The sequence below is a fragment of the Toxorhynchites rutilus genome, chromosome 3, assembly GCF_029784135.1.
Source record: "Toxorhynchites rutilus septentrionalis strain SRP chromosome 3, ASM2978413v1, whole genome shotgun sequence".
Lineage (NCBI taxonomy): Eukaryota > Metazoa > Arthropoda > Insecta > Diptera > Culicidae > Toxorhynchites > Toxorhynchites rutilus.
In genome coordinates, this window is record NC_073746.1 from 192,516,123 (window position 1) to 192,529,317 (window position 13,195).

Consider the following 13,195-nt stretch of genomic DNA (forward strand, 5'->3'; position numbering starts at 1 on the left):
TACTTTGTACATCGTGATGCACGTAAGATTGTATTTTGTATATATATACAGCCATTCCATGCCAAACCAATATAGTGGTTCTCAAATCTTCGTCAAAAGTGGTAATGTTGTACTTTATCGCAAAACATTAGACTCGTATTTTTTTATTTTTTCATTGGGGTGCCCATTTCCATTTTAGGGTGATCCAAAAAATCATTTTTTTCCACTTTTTCCCAAAATGACTTTTTTTAAAAATTTATAACTTTCGATCCACTTAACCGATTTAGATAATCGGCATATCAAATTGAAGCCAATGAGCTTTAATTGAGAAATATTGAACTTGCAGATAACATGGATCCTATTTTCGTAATTATTGATTGTACTCGTTTTTTAATGTTTTCATGGCTTTGGACTAGTGGGCGCTATATTTTTTTATATTTTTTCTTGTAACGTGAGAATTTTTTACATAAAATATCTCAATATCAGAGATGCTATTTTTTTCGTTTTTGAAATATGATTTTTCAAAACTAATCGATGGTTTGAAAAACAAATTTTACCCATTTTTCCCACTACAAAAACATAACTCTTGAACTATTGGACCGACATGATCAAATTGAAGCTTACGAGCTATTTTTCTTTGGAAAAATGTTACTTTTGCGAAAAAATTTAATTCTTGTTTTTGTAATTATTGATTGAGTTATTTTTTCATAGTTTTCTCGTTTAAAGATAGGAGCGCTATATTTTTTTTATATTTTTTATGGAAAGCTGAGGATTATTTACCTAACATATCAATATTCATATGTGACTAAACTAGAACTATGCTACTAATATCCGTCCCGCAAGTGTGATATTTTTTCAAATTTTGCTTATTGGCTTCCATTTAATACATCGATCATCAAAACCGGTTCAGTAGTTCAAATGTTATGATTTTTTGCAGAAAGTTATTTTTGGACAAAGGGGAAAAAATGATTTTTCGAACCACCGGATTACTTTGAAACATCATATCTAAAAAAACAAAAAAATAGTATCTCTGATATCGAGATATGTTATGTAAAAAATCCTCAGTTTTCAAGGGAAAATATAAAAATATAGCGCCCTCTAGTCCAAAGTCACAAAAAAAAATAAAAAACGACTACGATCAATAATTACTAAAATATAATTATTTTTTTCGCAAGTTAAATATTTTTTAATAAAAGGCTAAGTCATTAGTTTCAATTTTATATGTCGATCATCTAAATCGATTCAGTGATTCAAAAGTTTTTAATTTTCATTTGTCATTTTTGGGAAAAAGTGGAAAAAATTGATTTTTCGGACCACTTAATAACTTATGTGTTGTAAGTGTGTTTAAATGTTTCAACGATCTACACATACATACATACACATACATACGCGTTGTTAATTTTTATAAAAATCGGTATTTCTTCGTTGATATATTGGACATCCACCAAGGTTTGCGGTCTTGTCGTTGATGAAACTTATAAGAAAATACAGTGTATATTTTCCATCCGCCATGCAAGGCTATACAAGTTTTAGATCCCCACTTAGCCATGAACTATGTCTGTGGTAACAATATCGAACAGTAACCCATATTTCGTCATAAGCAGGCCCGAAAGCGAATGTAAATTGTTGAGAATAGAATGAAAATTTCTATTCGATTTTGTTTTAATACTAAGAAGACATAGTCCTGACCCTAGCCTTACTATTTTTCAATAAATCTCCTTGCATTTCAGCAAAACAATCTTATCTAGAACAAAAAATTATTATCAGAGACAATTTTCGTTCAAGATTTTTCGTTACCTGCAGAGAATGAAATTTTTCATTAATTGTGAATAACCGTATCCTCTCTTTCGTCTGCAATGATGTCAGGGCAAAAGTACGGATTCCAAACTTCATACACACCAGATGGGCCAACCAGAAAGACTGCCGGGCCGCAGGTTGAGAATAGCTGGTCTAACGTCATATGTATTGATATAAACTAAATATAATAACTTTTCTGTATTAAAACTGTGGAAAATGTCATATGGTGAGTCGAATATTTTTGATGTGATGAATAGAGCCCTTTTATTTTTCAAAAACCTGTGAAATATTGTTATATCCAAAAAGTCTACAACAAAAACAAAAAGTGTTTTACAGACATGTCTGTAAATTTACAAACATATTTGTAAATCTGGCATCTCTGGTGGTCTAAGAATTTATTGCAAGAAATCGCTTGAAAACATGCATGAATTTGCTTGAAAATGAAATGGATTGAGTCCGCACCACTTAGGTTGTGATACATCCACACTGGCGTACAGTTCCGACGACAAAAAGAGACTGAGTTGGTTCTGTGTCGTTTTGCTGCCATACGAATCATACACAAATTCTATGGTTTCTATGGTGGGGATTCTATGGTTTCTATGGTATGGATTCTTTGGTAAACAGAGGGGACTGCATTACTCGAGAATAAATCAAGCAAACGGAATGCGGTGGTTTTAGACGGGAGGGGGTGGTTGGTTGCATAGCTCGAGAACTAATCAAATAAATTGAACTAAAATTTGCATGTGGAGGTTTGAGGGAGGAATTAATGTTTCTACAGTGATTCGACACACCTACCCTCTCTATATAGGCAAGGTGGTTGCAATACAAATTGGACACAAATGTCTGCATAACTCGAAAACTAATCAAGCAAATGGATCCAAATGTGAGGGTTTTTAGATACGGGAAATGTTTCGATGGTGGTACGACATCCCTCCCTCCTCTGGAATCGAGCGGGGTTTCGTAAAAATATTGCACATATTTCAACCAAACATGACGATTGAAAATTTTCGGAAAACTCTGAAGAAAATTGGAAAATTTGGAAAATTGAATTCTCATATGTTCAACAATTACATAGTGAAAAGCTTTGTTGTCCATTTGATGTTTGCGCTAATGAAATTGATCTTTGCTCGAAAGTGGCAATGAATTTTAATGTTGTTGATAAGAGCACAACTCGAGAAAGGAATTGTCCGATTTAGGGCTGTCTTCATTCTATCATATTTTCTGTATCAAACATTTATTCCATGTAACGGAGAAACATGTTGTTTGCAAGTGGTTGACGAATTTTGAACGAAAATTGTGTCTGAAAATAATCTGATATTCTAATGGAGAGTACTAGAGAAAAGAAGTACTAGGAATTTTATAGTAAAAGGTAATTTTAAAAAGTAGATTAGAAGATCAATCAATGAACAGTTCTGCGATTGGACTCATGAACGTGCACTTAGTAAGAAAACGTGAATTTTATATCGAAAAATAAATTTTGGGCGGGATGAAGTTGGCCGGGTCAGCTAGTTATTCATTAAATACCATCGATAATTATCCATAAAACATTGGATAGTAATATAGACTCTTGTCTATTTTCGGATTGGCCTACTTTCGGATAACACCAAAAAGGTTTGTACTCTGTGGGATTCTCAATTCTTATGTTACAACATTTTTTGTAATGAGAAATGGAATTTTATAATTTATTATAAATGATAAAAATCAACTAGCTCAACTCTTTCACAAGTTATAAAAGAACGTTCCTTATGATTAGACGTTACACAATCAAAATCAATGTATTCAAATAAAAAAATTGAAAACATAAGTCTACTTCCTACACCGTACGGCATAATTTTTAGATATGATATTTCAGTACCTAACTCAGATTTGTCAAAGTTTAAATTGTTGACTGCAGCACGCACCTGCAGCGAACAACCTTGTTTCATACAATGTCATTACATTGTCAAGCTGTCAAATAATGATCTAATAAAATCCATTCCAAGTTTAACCGTATAGAAGATACGACCTTTTATTTGCTTTCCCTCAATCTATCACTGGCACGCATAACTGCTAACATAAATAACATAATCGTGTATAGCTAATGGATAACAAGTATGTGTGCTCATTTGATGTCAATTGTAGTTACCACCCGATGCCTAATAACTGGATCCACTGAATTTGATCCTTTGGACAATTTCATTAACGAAGGTAGTGATTTAGTAGCAGCAACGCCATTATTGCTAGTTACATCGGTTGTCGTATTTTGTAACGAGCTAGGACTCAGGGCTCTGGATGCCACAGTGGCAGCTGACGTTAGAAGTAAATGTGATTGTTGAACATGTATTACGTTTTCTGTCGCGATAGCAGTGTTATTTAGCCAATCATTGACACGATTCTCCTTCACTTCCGTCAGACTTTCCTCGTTGGACAATATAGGGTGATTACTTTCATATATCGATTCTATCATGTCTATTGAGTTCGACGAGGCATTCATGTTAACGGATCGTGAAAGGAATGTTGGCGAAATCGTTGATGCGGTTGCATCTTTCAGTCCGGAAAACAGATGCAATAACGGTGCTGTTTGTTGAATCATATTGTTATCCACTGATTTATTCTCAACTGTACATGAGAATGAATTCATAGTAGTAGCAATTCTTAAATCAGTAGTACTATTTGTATCAAAAGTTAATTCTTTCTGACATCCTATGTTCATATCTAGTTGATGTGTTTTATCTACGTAATCTACATCAGTGTGAGTTTGATTTTCTAAGTTCGGTTTACCACTGTTATGGCCATATTCTGTTTCTGTATTTTCTTCGTCAGAAGAGCATAAGTCTATACAGTCCACTACAAATTGTCTCGCCGAGGATTTTTGTTTGAAGATTCCTTTCGAAAATGACGTTCTTGTAATATTAAGCTTTTTTAGCCTGATGTCGATGTTTCGATTAACTATTTGTTGTGCCGTAAGTCGTTCTAAATTAATCGCACATGGTTTGCATCTATTAAGAAGTAATTTGTTGTAGAATAAGAAATTACGTTTTTTGCATAAATTAGACAACTGACGGCGAGGAAACTTGTAACTATGATAATGATCTAGTTCGTCTGTTGGTCTCTTGAATGATATCATTACATTTGTATTTAGTTTGCTCCTACTCATCCACTTGGGCCGATTTGATACAATTATACCATCTTTTGTAAGAGGTGGTGCGAAACAAAATCTTTCCAAACGTTCCAATCGTTCCATTTGATAATCTTCGGACATAACCGATTTAATACTTTTCAATAGAAATTGGCCACAAGGAGACGACAATGGTATTGATGTACATTTAGACAACGTTACCACGCCTCTTGTACGTCGGGGAAGACGTCTCAGCTTTTCGGAAGAACCGTCTAATATGTTAATGTGCGGATTATTTGAATAATTGCTATTGCCATTATTTCCGGTCGCTTTCGCGGGAAATGGGCTGTTCCTACTCATCAAATTAAAATTTAAGAGAAACGATGACATATTCTGCCCACTTGTGATACAATAATTGTTTTCAAATTCCATTGGAGCCGGTAGCACTTCGCTGCCACAAAAGATGACATCATCATCACTTTCTTCCAGAATTGTTTTGGGAGCGAGGCACATTTTCTCATGTTCCTAGAATGACAAAAAAAAAGTGGTCAGTGAGAAATATATGAGTCGGCATCGCGAAATCTTATTTCATTATTTAATTTACATTTTTTTGGTAGTTATGTTCCTTATCGCAAAATATTCTGATACTACCATGCGCACAGACAGCCATTCCATGCCAAAACGATATAGTGGTTTTCAGATTTTCGTATTTAGTTTGCTTTTACTCATCCACTTGGACCGATTAGCTACAATTATACCCTCTTTTGTAAGCGGTGGTGCAAAACAGAATCATTTCCAAACGTTCCAATCGTTCAATGATAATCCTCGGACATAACTGTTTTAATCATTTTCAATAAAAATTTGCCACAACGAAATGATCCACTTTTCCTCTTTTTCCCAAATATGACTTCTTTCAAAAATTCATAATTTTTGAACTACTGAACCAAATAAGATGATCAACATATCGGAGAAAAACAAAATGAGCTAGTCTTCTTTAAAAAAAAAATATTACACTTGCGAAAAATTGGAAATTGTTTTCGTGATTATTGATTGTGTTTGCTTTTTATAATAGGAGTACCGGTGAGTTTCTTCGTTTTTTCAAAAATTAAAGCTTTATTCTGCAAACATGGTTACAAAGGTTATATTCAAAGTATTGTCCATCGCTAGTCACAACTTTCTCTCATCTTTCTGGAAATTCACGGATACCTTTACGGAAATGATCGGCCGGTTTGTCGGCTAACCACGAATCGATCCAATTTTTGACTTCATCAAAATTGAAGAAGTGCTGGTCAACCAGGCCATGTTGTATCGATCGAAAAAGGTAGTAATCGGACGGAACAATGTCTGGAGAATACGGCGGGTGGGATAGGACCTCCCATTTCAGCGTTTCCAAGTATGTTTTGACCGGGTTCACGATATGCGGCCGAGCATTGTCGTGCTGCAAAATAACTTTATCTTGTCTTTGCTCGTATTGTGGCCGTTTCTCCTTCAGTGCACGGCTCAAACACATCCATTGTCGTCGGTAGAGGTCCCCCGTAATGGTTTCATTCGGTTTTAGCAGCTCATAGTACATCAGAACCAGCTGGTCCCACCAAATAGACAGCATAACCTTCTGGCCGCGAATACTCCGCGCGGCCGTCGATGTTGATGCATGGCCGGGGTATCCATACGTTGCCCGACGTTTAGGATTGTCGTAATGGACCCACTGTTTATTACCAGTAACGATTCGATGCAAAAAACGATCTTTCGGATCATTCCCATTGCTTTTAAACGATCGGATTGCTAAGCTACTCCAAGTGTATCTGCAAGTTCTTACTCAAGTAAAGCCTCCAATTCTTCATCTTCAAACTTTTTTGGTGATCCGGAACGTTCTTCGTCTTCCAAGTCAAAATTACCACTTTCGCTCAATTCGCTCAGTTGGGGCATGGTCACTATACACTTCCACCAAAATGCGATGACTTTCCACAGCTTTTTTCTTCATATTCACACTCGTTGGTACGAAATTCGACATATTCGAAGCAGCTATGTTGTTTTCACGCTTCAACTTTCAGACATATACTGAAAAATACGCGCAATGACAGTAGCTTTCCAACGAATGTCTGGGAATTTGATTCACCGGAATAATAATCTAGTTGCGCCATCTGTTGTAAAACCAAATAAACTTACCGATACACCTAATAGTTTACTATGGTCTCGGGACCAAGGGCCCTTTTTCATATTTTTCCTTGACAGCTGAGGATTTTCTACAACTGAGGTGATTAACATGTTTCCAGTCTTCGTTCAATATTTCTAAGTAATACATTTTTGAACAAAGTCGTTTTTGGGAAAAAAGTGAAAAATGATTTTTTGGACCATTGGTTAACTTTGAAAAATCAAAAACTTAAAAACGAAAAAATAAACCTCTCTGGTTTCGACATATGTTATGTGAAACATCCTCAGCTTTTCAGAAAAAATAAAAAAAATATAGCGCCCTTGTTCCCGAGACTATGAAAACAATAAAAAAACGAATACAACCAATAATAACGAGAACAAAATTCGAATTTTCTGTAGATATAGTATTTTTTCAAAAAAGATTGGCTTTAATTTGATATGTCGATCATCTAAATCGGTCTAGTAGTTCAAAAGTTATGAATTTTGAAAAAGTCATTTTTGGAAAAAAAGAGGAAAAAGTTGATTTTACGGACAACCCTAAAATGGAAATGGTCACCCTACTGAAAAAATAAAAAATACGGGTCTAATGTTTTGCGATAAAGAACAAAACGACCACTTTCCACGAAAATCTGAGTACCACTATATCGGTTTGGCATGGAATAGCAGTATACTGAAATTTATGACTCTGCTCTTTCTATAAATTCGTACTAGTATTACTTCTGTACATTTCCACGGATTTATTGCGCTGCTTTTCCGTTTCATGTAAAATATCAGTTCATTTATATTGAGCGTGTATGTGGGGCAGAACGGACATACCTGCTTGAGGCAGTACGATCAGGTATTTTTTTCAACATAACCTGTAAATACAGCTGTCAGAATTTGTAAACATAGTTTGAAATAGCTAGATGTGGTATCATAGTGCGGAATTGTACCAGAACATCCGATCGTAAAAAGTGATCACAGACCAGGGGTGACATTGAGCATTTCGAAACGAGTAACTCGTTTCGAGATAATTCAAACTCGAACCGAATCGAGTTTAGTTTTTTTTTTATTTTTTTTATCTGTATTATAGTGATTTTCAACTCATTTGGCTGGTTCGTCACTTTTTACTTCCATTTTTGGAAGAGTGTTGGGAGTGAGAATTGAACTCGTGACCTTTAGCGTGAGAGGCATGGATGTTACCACTACGCCAGATCGCCTCCGCAATCGATTTTAGTATTATGTATCTTTTTCGAGTTATTATTTTCAGTGTACTAGATTTCGAGTAAAATTTTTCTCGGAGAGAAATGTCAAATTTTTGGGTTTGTCAACAAAGCAAACTTCATGGCTATTGCAAATATCAATGCCGAAAAATCAATTCAATTTGATATTATATTAGAATTGTGATTAAAAAGAAAAGATCGCCTAATGTTTTTTGACAATAGCGATAGTCTGATCGTGAACGATGCTGTCTTTTTCGAAGTTAAGAGTTATATCTCACCGGTACAACATGGCTTTATGCCAGGACGCTCGGTTAGCACCAATCTTCTCGCGTTCTTGTCGTTTTGTATCAGCCGTCTAGAGGAACGCGCTCAAATTGATGCTATCTACACCGAAATACAGCCGCTTTCGATCGAATTGACCATCGCATCCTACTGAGCAAACTATCCCGTCTTGGTGCTTCCGACGGATTCATCAACTGGCTGAGATCATACCTGTCTGGAAGAACGCTCCGTGTCAAGCTCCAGTCTCACACTTCATCTCCGTTTGCTGTTTCTTCGGGTGTTCCGCAAGGCAGCAATCCTGGACCACTGCTGTTCGCGATCTTCTATAACGATGTGTCGCTTATTCTAGCATCTGACTGTGTGTCGATATATCCAGACGACTTGAAAATCTATCTAGCCATCGAAACTCTCGAGGATTGCCGTCGGTTACAGAGTCTGCTTGACCAATTCGTGAGTTGGTGTCGCCTGAACAAACTAACCTTCAGCATAAGTGTGTCATCATGAGTTTCCATCGAAAAAGACAGCCAACTATATTCGACTACACGATCGATGATATCATCTTGGAGTGAGTCAGTCGAGTCAACGACTTTGATGTGACTCTCGACCCTAAGCTTACGACACACACCGATCTACATTGATATCCAAGGCCAATCGTCAGCTTGGGTTTATTTCGAGAATCTCTAGGGACTTTACCGATCCCTACTGCCTGAAATCTCTCTTCTGCTCGCTTGTTCTTGAAACATCTGTAGTATGGAGCCCTTACCAACACATGTGGATCGTCAGGATTGAACGGATTCAAAAATGGTTCATCCGTAGAGCGCTTAGGAATCTGCCTTGGCGTGAACCGCGGAACCTGCCGTCATATACAGCTAGATGTCGCTTGCTGAACTTGAATACTCTTGAGCGTCGTAGGCGTATTCAACAAGCCATCTTCGTTGCCAAACTTCTTTGTGGTGGAATCGATGCGCCTGACTTGCTCGAGAAGATGAACTTTCTGCAACCGCTTGCACATCGTTCATCATATGGTCAACATGAGCCGGTCCCGGAAATGATCAGAACATTTTCATCCGTAGAGCAGTTTTATGACTTTGGAGAATCATCACTACGCCTCAGAAACCGAATTGAGAATCCCGATGTGTTTAATGTTATGTTTCCGTGTTTTTGTTCGACTATTTTACATGTTTTTTATTCATTAAAACGATGTTGTCAGATGGATGTTATGTCTAAACAAATAAACAAAAAAAAACAAATAGTGAAGAAGAGAGTACGCTTATTCTACAGAGGTGAGAGTTGAGGGATGAAAGTGACTCTCTTTCGCTAAGTGAAAATGGGTAAGTTCGTCTTATATACGTTTCCAATATAAATGAATAAAACTATTCTTTAGTTTCAAGGTTTCGGTAGTATATCAGACTTAGTCGAGAAGCATTTCAAAATATTTCAGATACAACCGTGTTCCAAACAACTTTCAGAAGCACAAATTAGCGGCCGTTTTGAATCTTTTGGCTTCTGGCCGTACCAAATTAATGTAATGAAGGAGAAAACTTTTGACTTGTTATGGCTCAACCACCAGTGTCATCAGTGTTCAATGAAATGATGCCACTTCTGGAAAGAAGCTTATGCGAAAATGGATCGAATTGGATACAATATCGTTTAATGAAACGAAGCAATATTTCTTCGACAAATTAGGATACCCAGTGTATTGATGGTACTCCTATACATATACATATATGATATTTTCGGAAAAATATGGGAAAGTTGGATCTGATAAAATGTTCTTTACTGACGGTTCATACATAAACGGGTCCACTGGCTTCGGCATCTTCAATGAAAATTCCAGTGCCTCTTTCAAACTCAAAGATCCTTGTTCCGTGTATGTCGCAGAAATGGGTGCGATATACTATGCTCTAGGGATCATTGAAACACTGCCCATCGACCATTATTTTATTTTTCAGACAGTCTCAGCTCAATAGAGGCAATCCGCTCCATGAAAGTTGATAAACGCTCATCTTATTTCCTAACAAGAATAAGACATCTATTGAGTGTTTTGGTCGAAAAATTATTCAAGATTACCTTAGCATGGGTTCCCTCTCATTGCTCGATTCCGGGGAATGAGAAAGCGGACTCGCTAGCTAAGGTGGGCGCTTCAGAAGGCACACTTTTTGAGAGGCAAATTGCCTATAATGAATTTTTTCACATTCCTCGTCAGGACACACTCGTTAGTTGGCAGCGCATGTGGAGTGAAGATGAGTTCGGTCGTTGGTTACACACGATTATCCCTAAGGTTTCGACCAGTGCTTGGTTTAAGGGATTGAATGTAGGTCGTGATTTCATTCGCGTGATATCTCGGCTCATGTCCAATCACTACAACCTAAACGCGCATCTCTATCGCATTGCGCTCGCAGCAAACAATCTTTGTGAGTGTGGCGATGGCTACCACGACATCGAGCATGTTGTCTGGTCGTGTATCCGGTTCCATGCTGCTCGCTCTCAGCTCTCTAGAGCACTGAGAGCACAAGGCAGACAATCGGATATCCCCGTCCGGGATATCTTAGGTAGCCGTGATCCTAATCTTCTGCTTCATCTATACCTGTTCCTCAGAAACGTCGATGTCAACGTTTAATGATGTTTCCTACTACTGTGTCCCTGTTTCATATCCCTCCTATCCGATCTATAAACTTTTACTTAGTCGCGGCAATACATACACACACTCTTTACAGATACACGGGCCAAAGGTTGTGCAGTCCACTGATAATTCAACAAGAACCAACGGTTGTACCGCTCATGACAACTCTACACGAGCTGATTATTGCGCCGGCTAGTGACCATTCTATCCTGGATTCCTCGAGTCGAGAGGACGCACCACGCTATATATGGGGTACATACAAGGGGGGCGTCGCTGATTAATGGTCAGCTGCATCCCAATAGGAAGTATCCCGTGTCGGGCACACGTACAGAGCATTGGAGACAGCAACATCCCAATTACGAGAACACTTGTAATACTAACCTCGAGCCGGCCGCGAGTAATCGGTTACATATTACTAACATAGATAATAAGAAAAACTGTCAAAATATTGAACTCCGGCCCCGTTAGGCTAACGCCATATGAGCCTTGATAAAAATATATATTTTGGAAAAAAAAAAAGACGGGTGGGTAATGTCGGGGACATAACCGGAGTGACGTAGGACTATACAAAGGGGACAGCTTTTGTTAAATATATATTTTAAATATATTGTTTTATTTTTTCTCCTACCTATCTACCTGAAAAATGGATTAGTTTACTGTTTACTCTTTATGAACATGTTGTGGTTCTGAAAAGAACCTTTGGTGTTGTGTTTTTGTTATCACTCGATATTCCCATCTTGTTCGGTTAAACCTTACTGTTTAGCTATTGCGTTTGCCACTTGCCACAGCTTTCACAGTTGGAAAATTTCTTCCCATCCAGCTTGTGACATGTTGTTCAGTAAATTACATTTAATGCGACGTGCCGGAGAAACACTTTACCATTCACTGAAACTAATTGTTGCCTTGATGAGCGCCGAACCGAAGCTGCTCTGTTCTTGATGCGGGTTTTCTGATTGTCGTGAGCAGCTTTGCAAGCCAACTCGAGCACTCCGACGGTCGAAACTCTATAACCGCTGTTAGGTATACTGGTGCTCCGGCACCAATCCGTTCGGCCTAGTTACCCTTGCGGAGCAATCAGTGAATGCGACCAACAGTGAACTGGAGACCTGCACGGTTCGAGTGAGACTTTGCCTTTCCCTTAACTTGTCCTCCTTTGTTACGTCCACGATGCCGATGCCGTACAACCACACGGGTTTACGGTTTGAAAGAAAATAAGATATTTTTTTGGGGTCCGCGTGTTTTATACTCTAGCGGTACACACTCACAGGATAGAGACAAATCGGCAGACTCAGCCAGAGGGGCGAGTCCAACGAGACGAACGAATGAGCGTTAAAAGGGAGCGATGGCAAAAAAATACATTCATTACGATTTGTTCGCTCGTTAGATTCACATGCAGGCTAAAAAGGGTCCTTTTCAGGATCACAAAATTATCTTCAATCAAAAGAGTTTATTGTTTTGTTATCACTCGATATCCCCATCTTGTTCGGCTATACCTTCCTGTTTAGCGATTTGTTGCCACTCGCCACAGCTTTCACAGTTGGAAAATCCCAACAAGATGTCCCATCCAGCTTTGTGACATGTTGTACAGTAAATTACATTCAATGCGACGTGCCGAAGCACCACACAGTGTCGCATTGGAGGCGATTTTAACCTGTAGTTGAACATTTGCGATGACAGTGGTACAGTGTCGACTTTCAACTTTCAATCTGGAAACAATTTAAGAATTGGTGAAAATTGAATAATCAGGAAAGTCCCCAACTATCAATAAGTTCAGAACAACTGCCAAATTCACATACTCATCAGAACCTGGCAAACAAATTATGAAAAAATCAATTTGTGTTTTATTATTATTTTGGATAATGTTTTAGAAAGCATTGAACTGTATTTCCTAAACTCTTTTTTGGAAGGTTTAATGGCCCTAAAAAGCGCCTTGTGTTATGGAATGGTTCCAATTTAGAAAACTTAGTACTCGTGGTTTTGAAAAAAAACCATTTCGAACGCCGTCGATGCCGCCTTGTTCTGGATTTGCCACCAAAGCAGTTTGTATAAAGAACAAACTTTTTT

At 37.7% G+C, this 13,195-nt stretch overlaps 1 protein-coding gene across 2 annotated transcripts in view; it reads right to left on the reverse strand.

Moving 5' to 3' along the window:
• Positions 1–3,427: 3,427 nt before the first annotated feature.
• LOC129777062 (uncharacterized) overlaps positions 3,428–13,195 on the reverse strand; it is a 71,992-nt gene continuing 62,224 nt past the window's right edge. For both annotated transcript variants that reach the window (XM_055783119.1, XM_055783118.1), the window contains one exon: positions 3,428–5,398. In XM_055783119.1, coding sequence (XP_055639094.1) covers positions 3,878–5,398 — 1,521 coding nt within the window. In that variant the 3' untranslated portion in view covers positions 3,428–3,877. The remainder of the gene's footprint in view (positions 5,399–13,195) is intronic.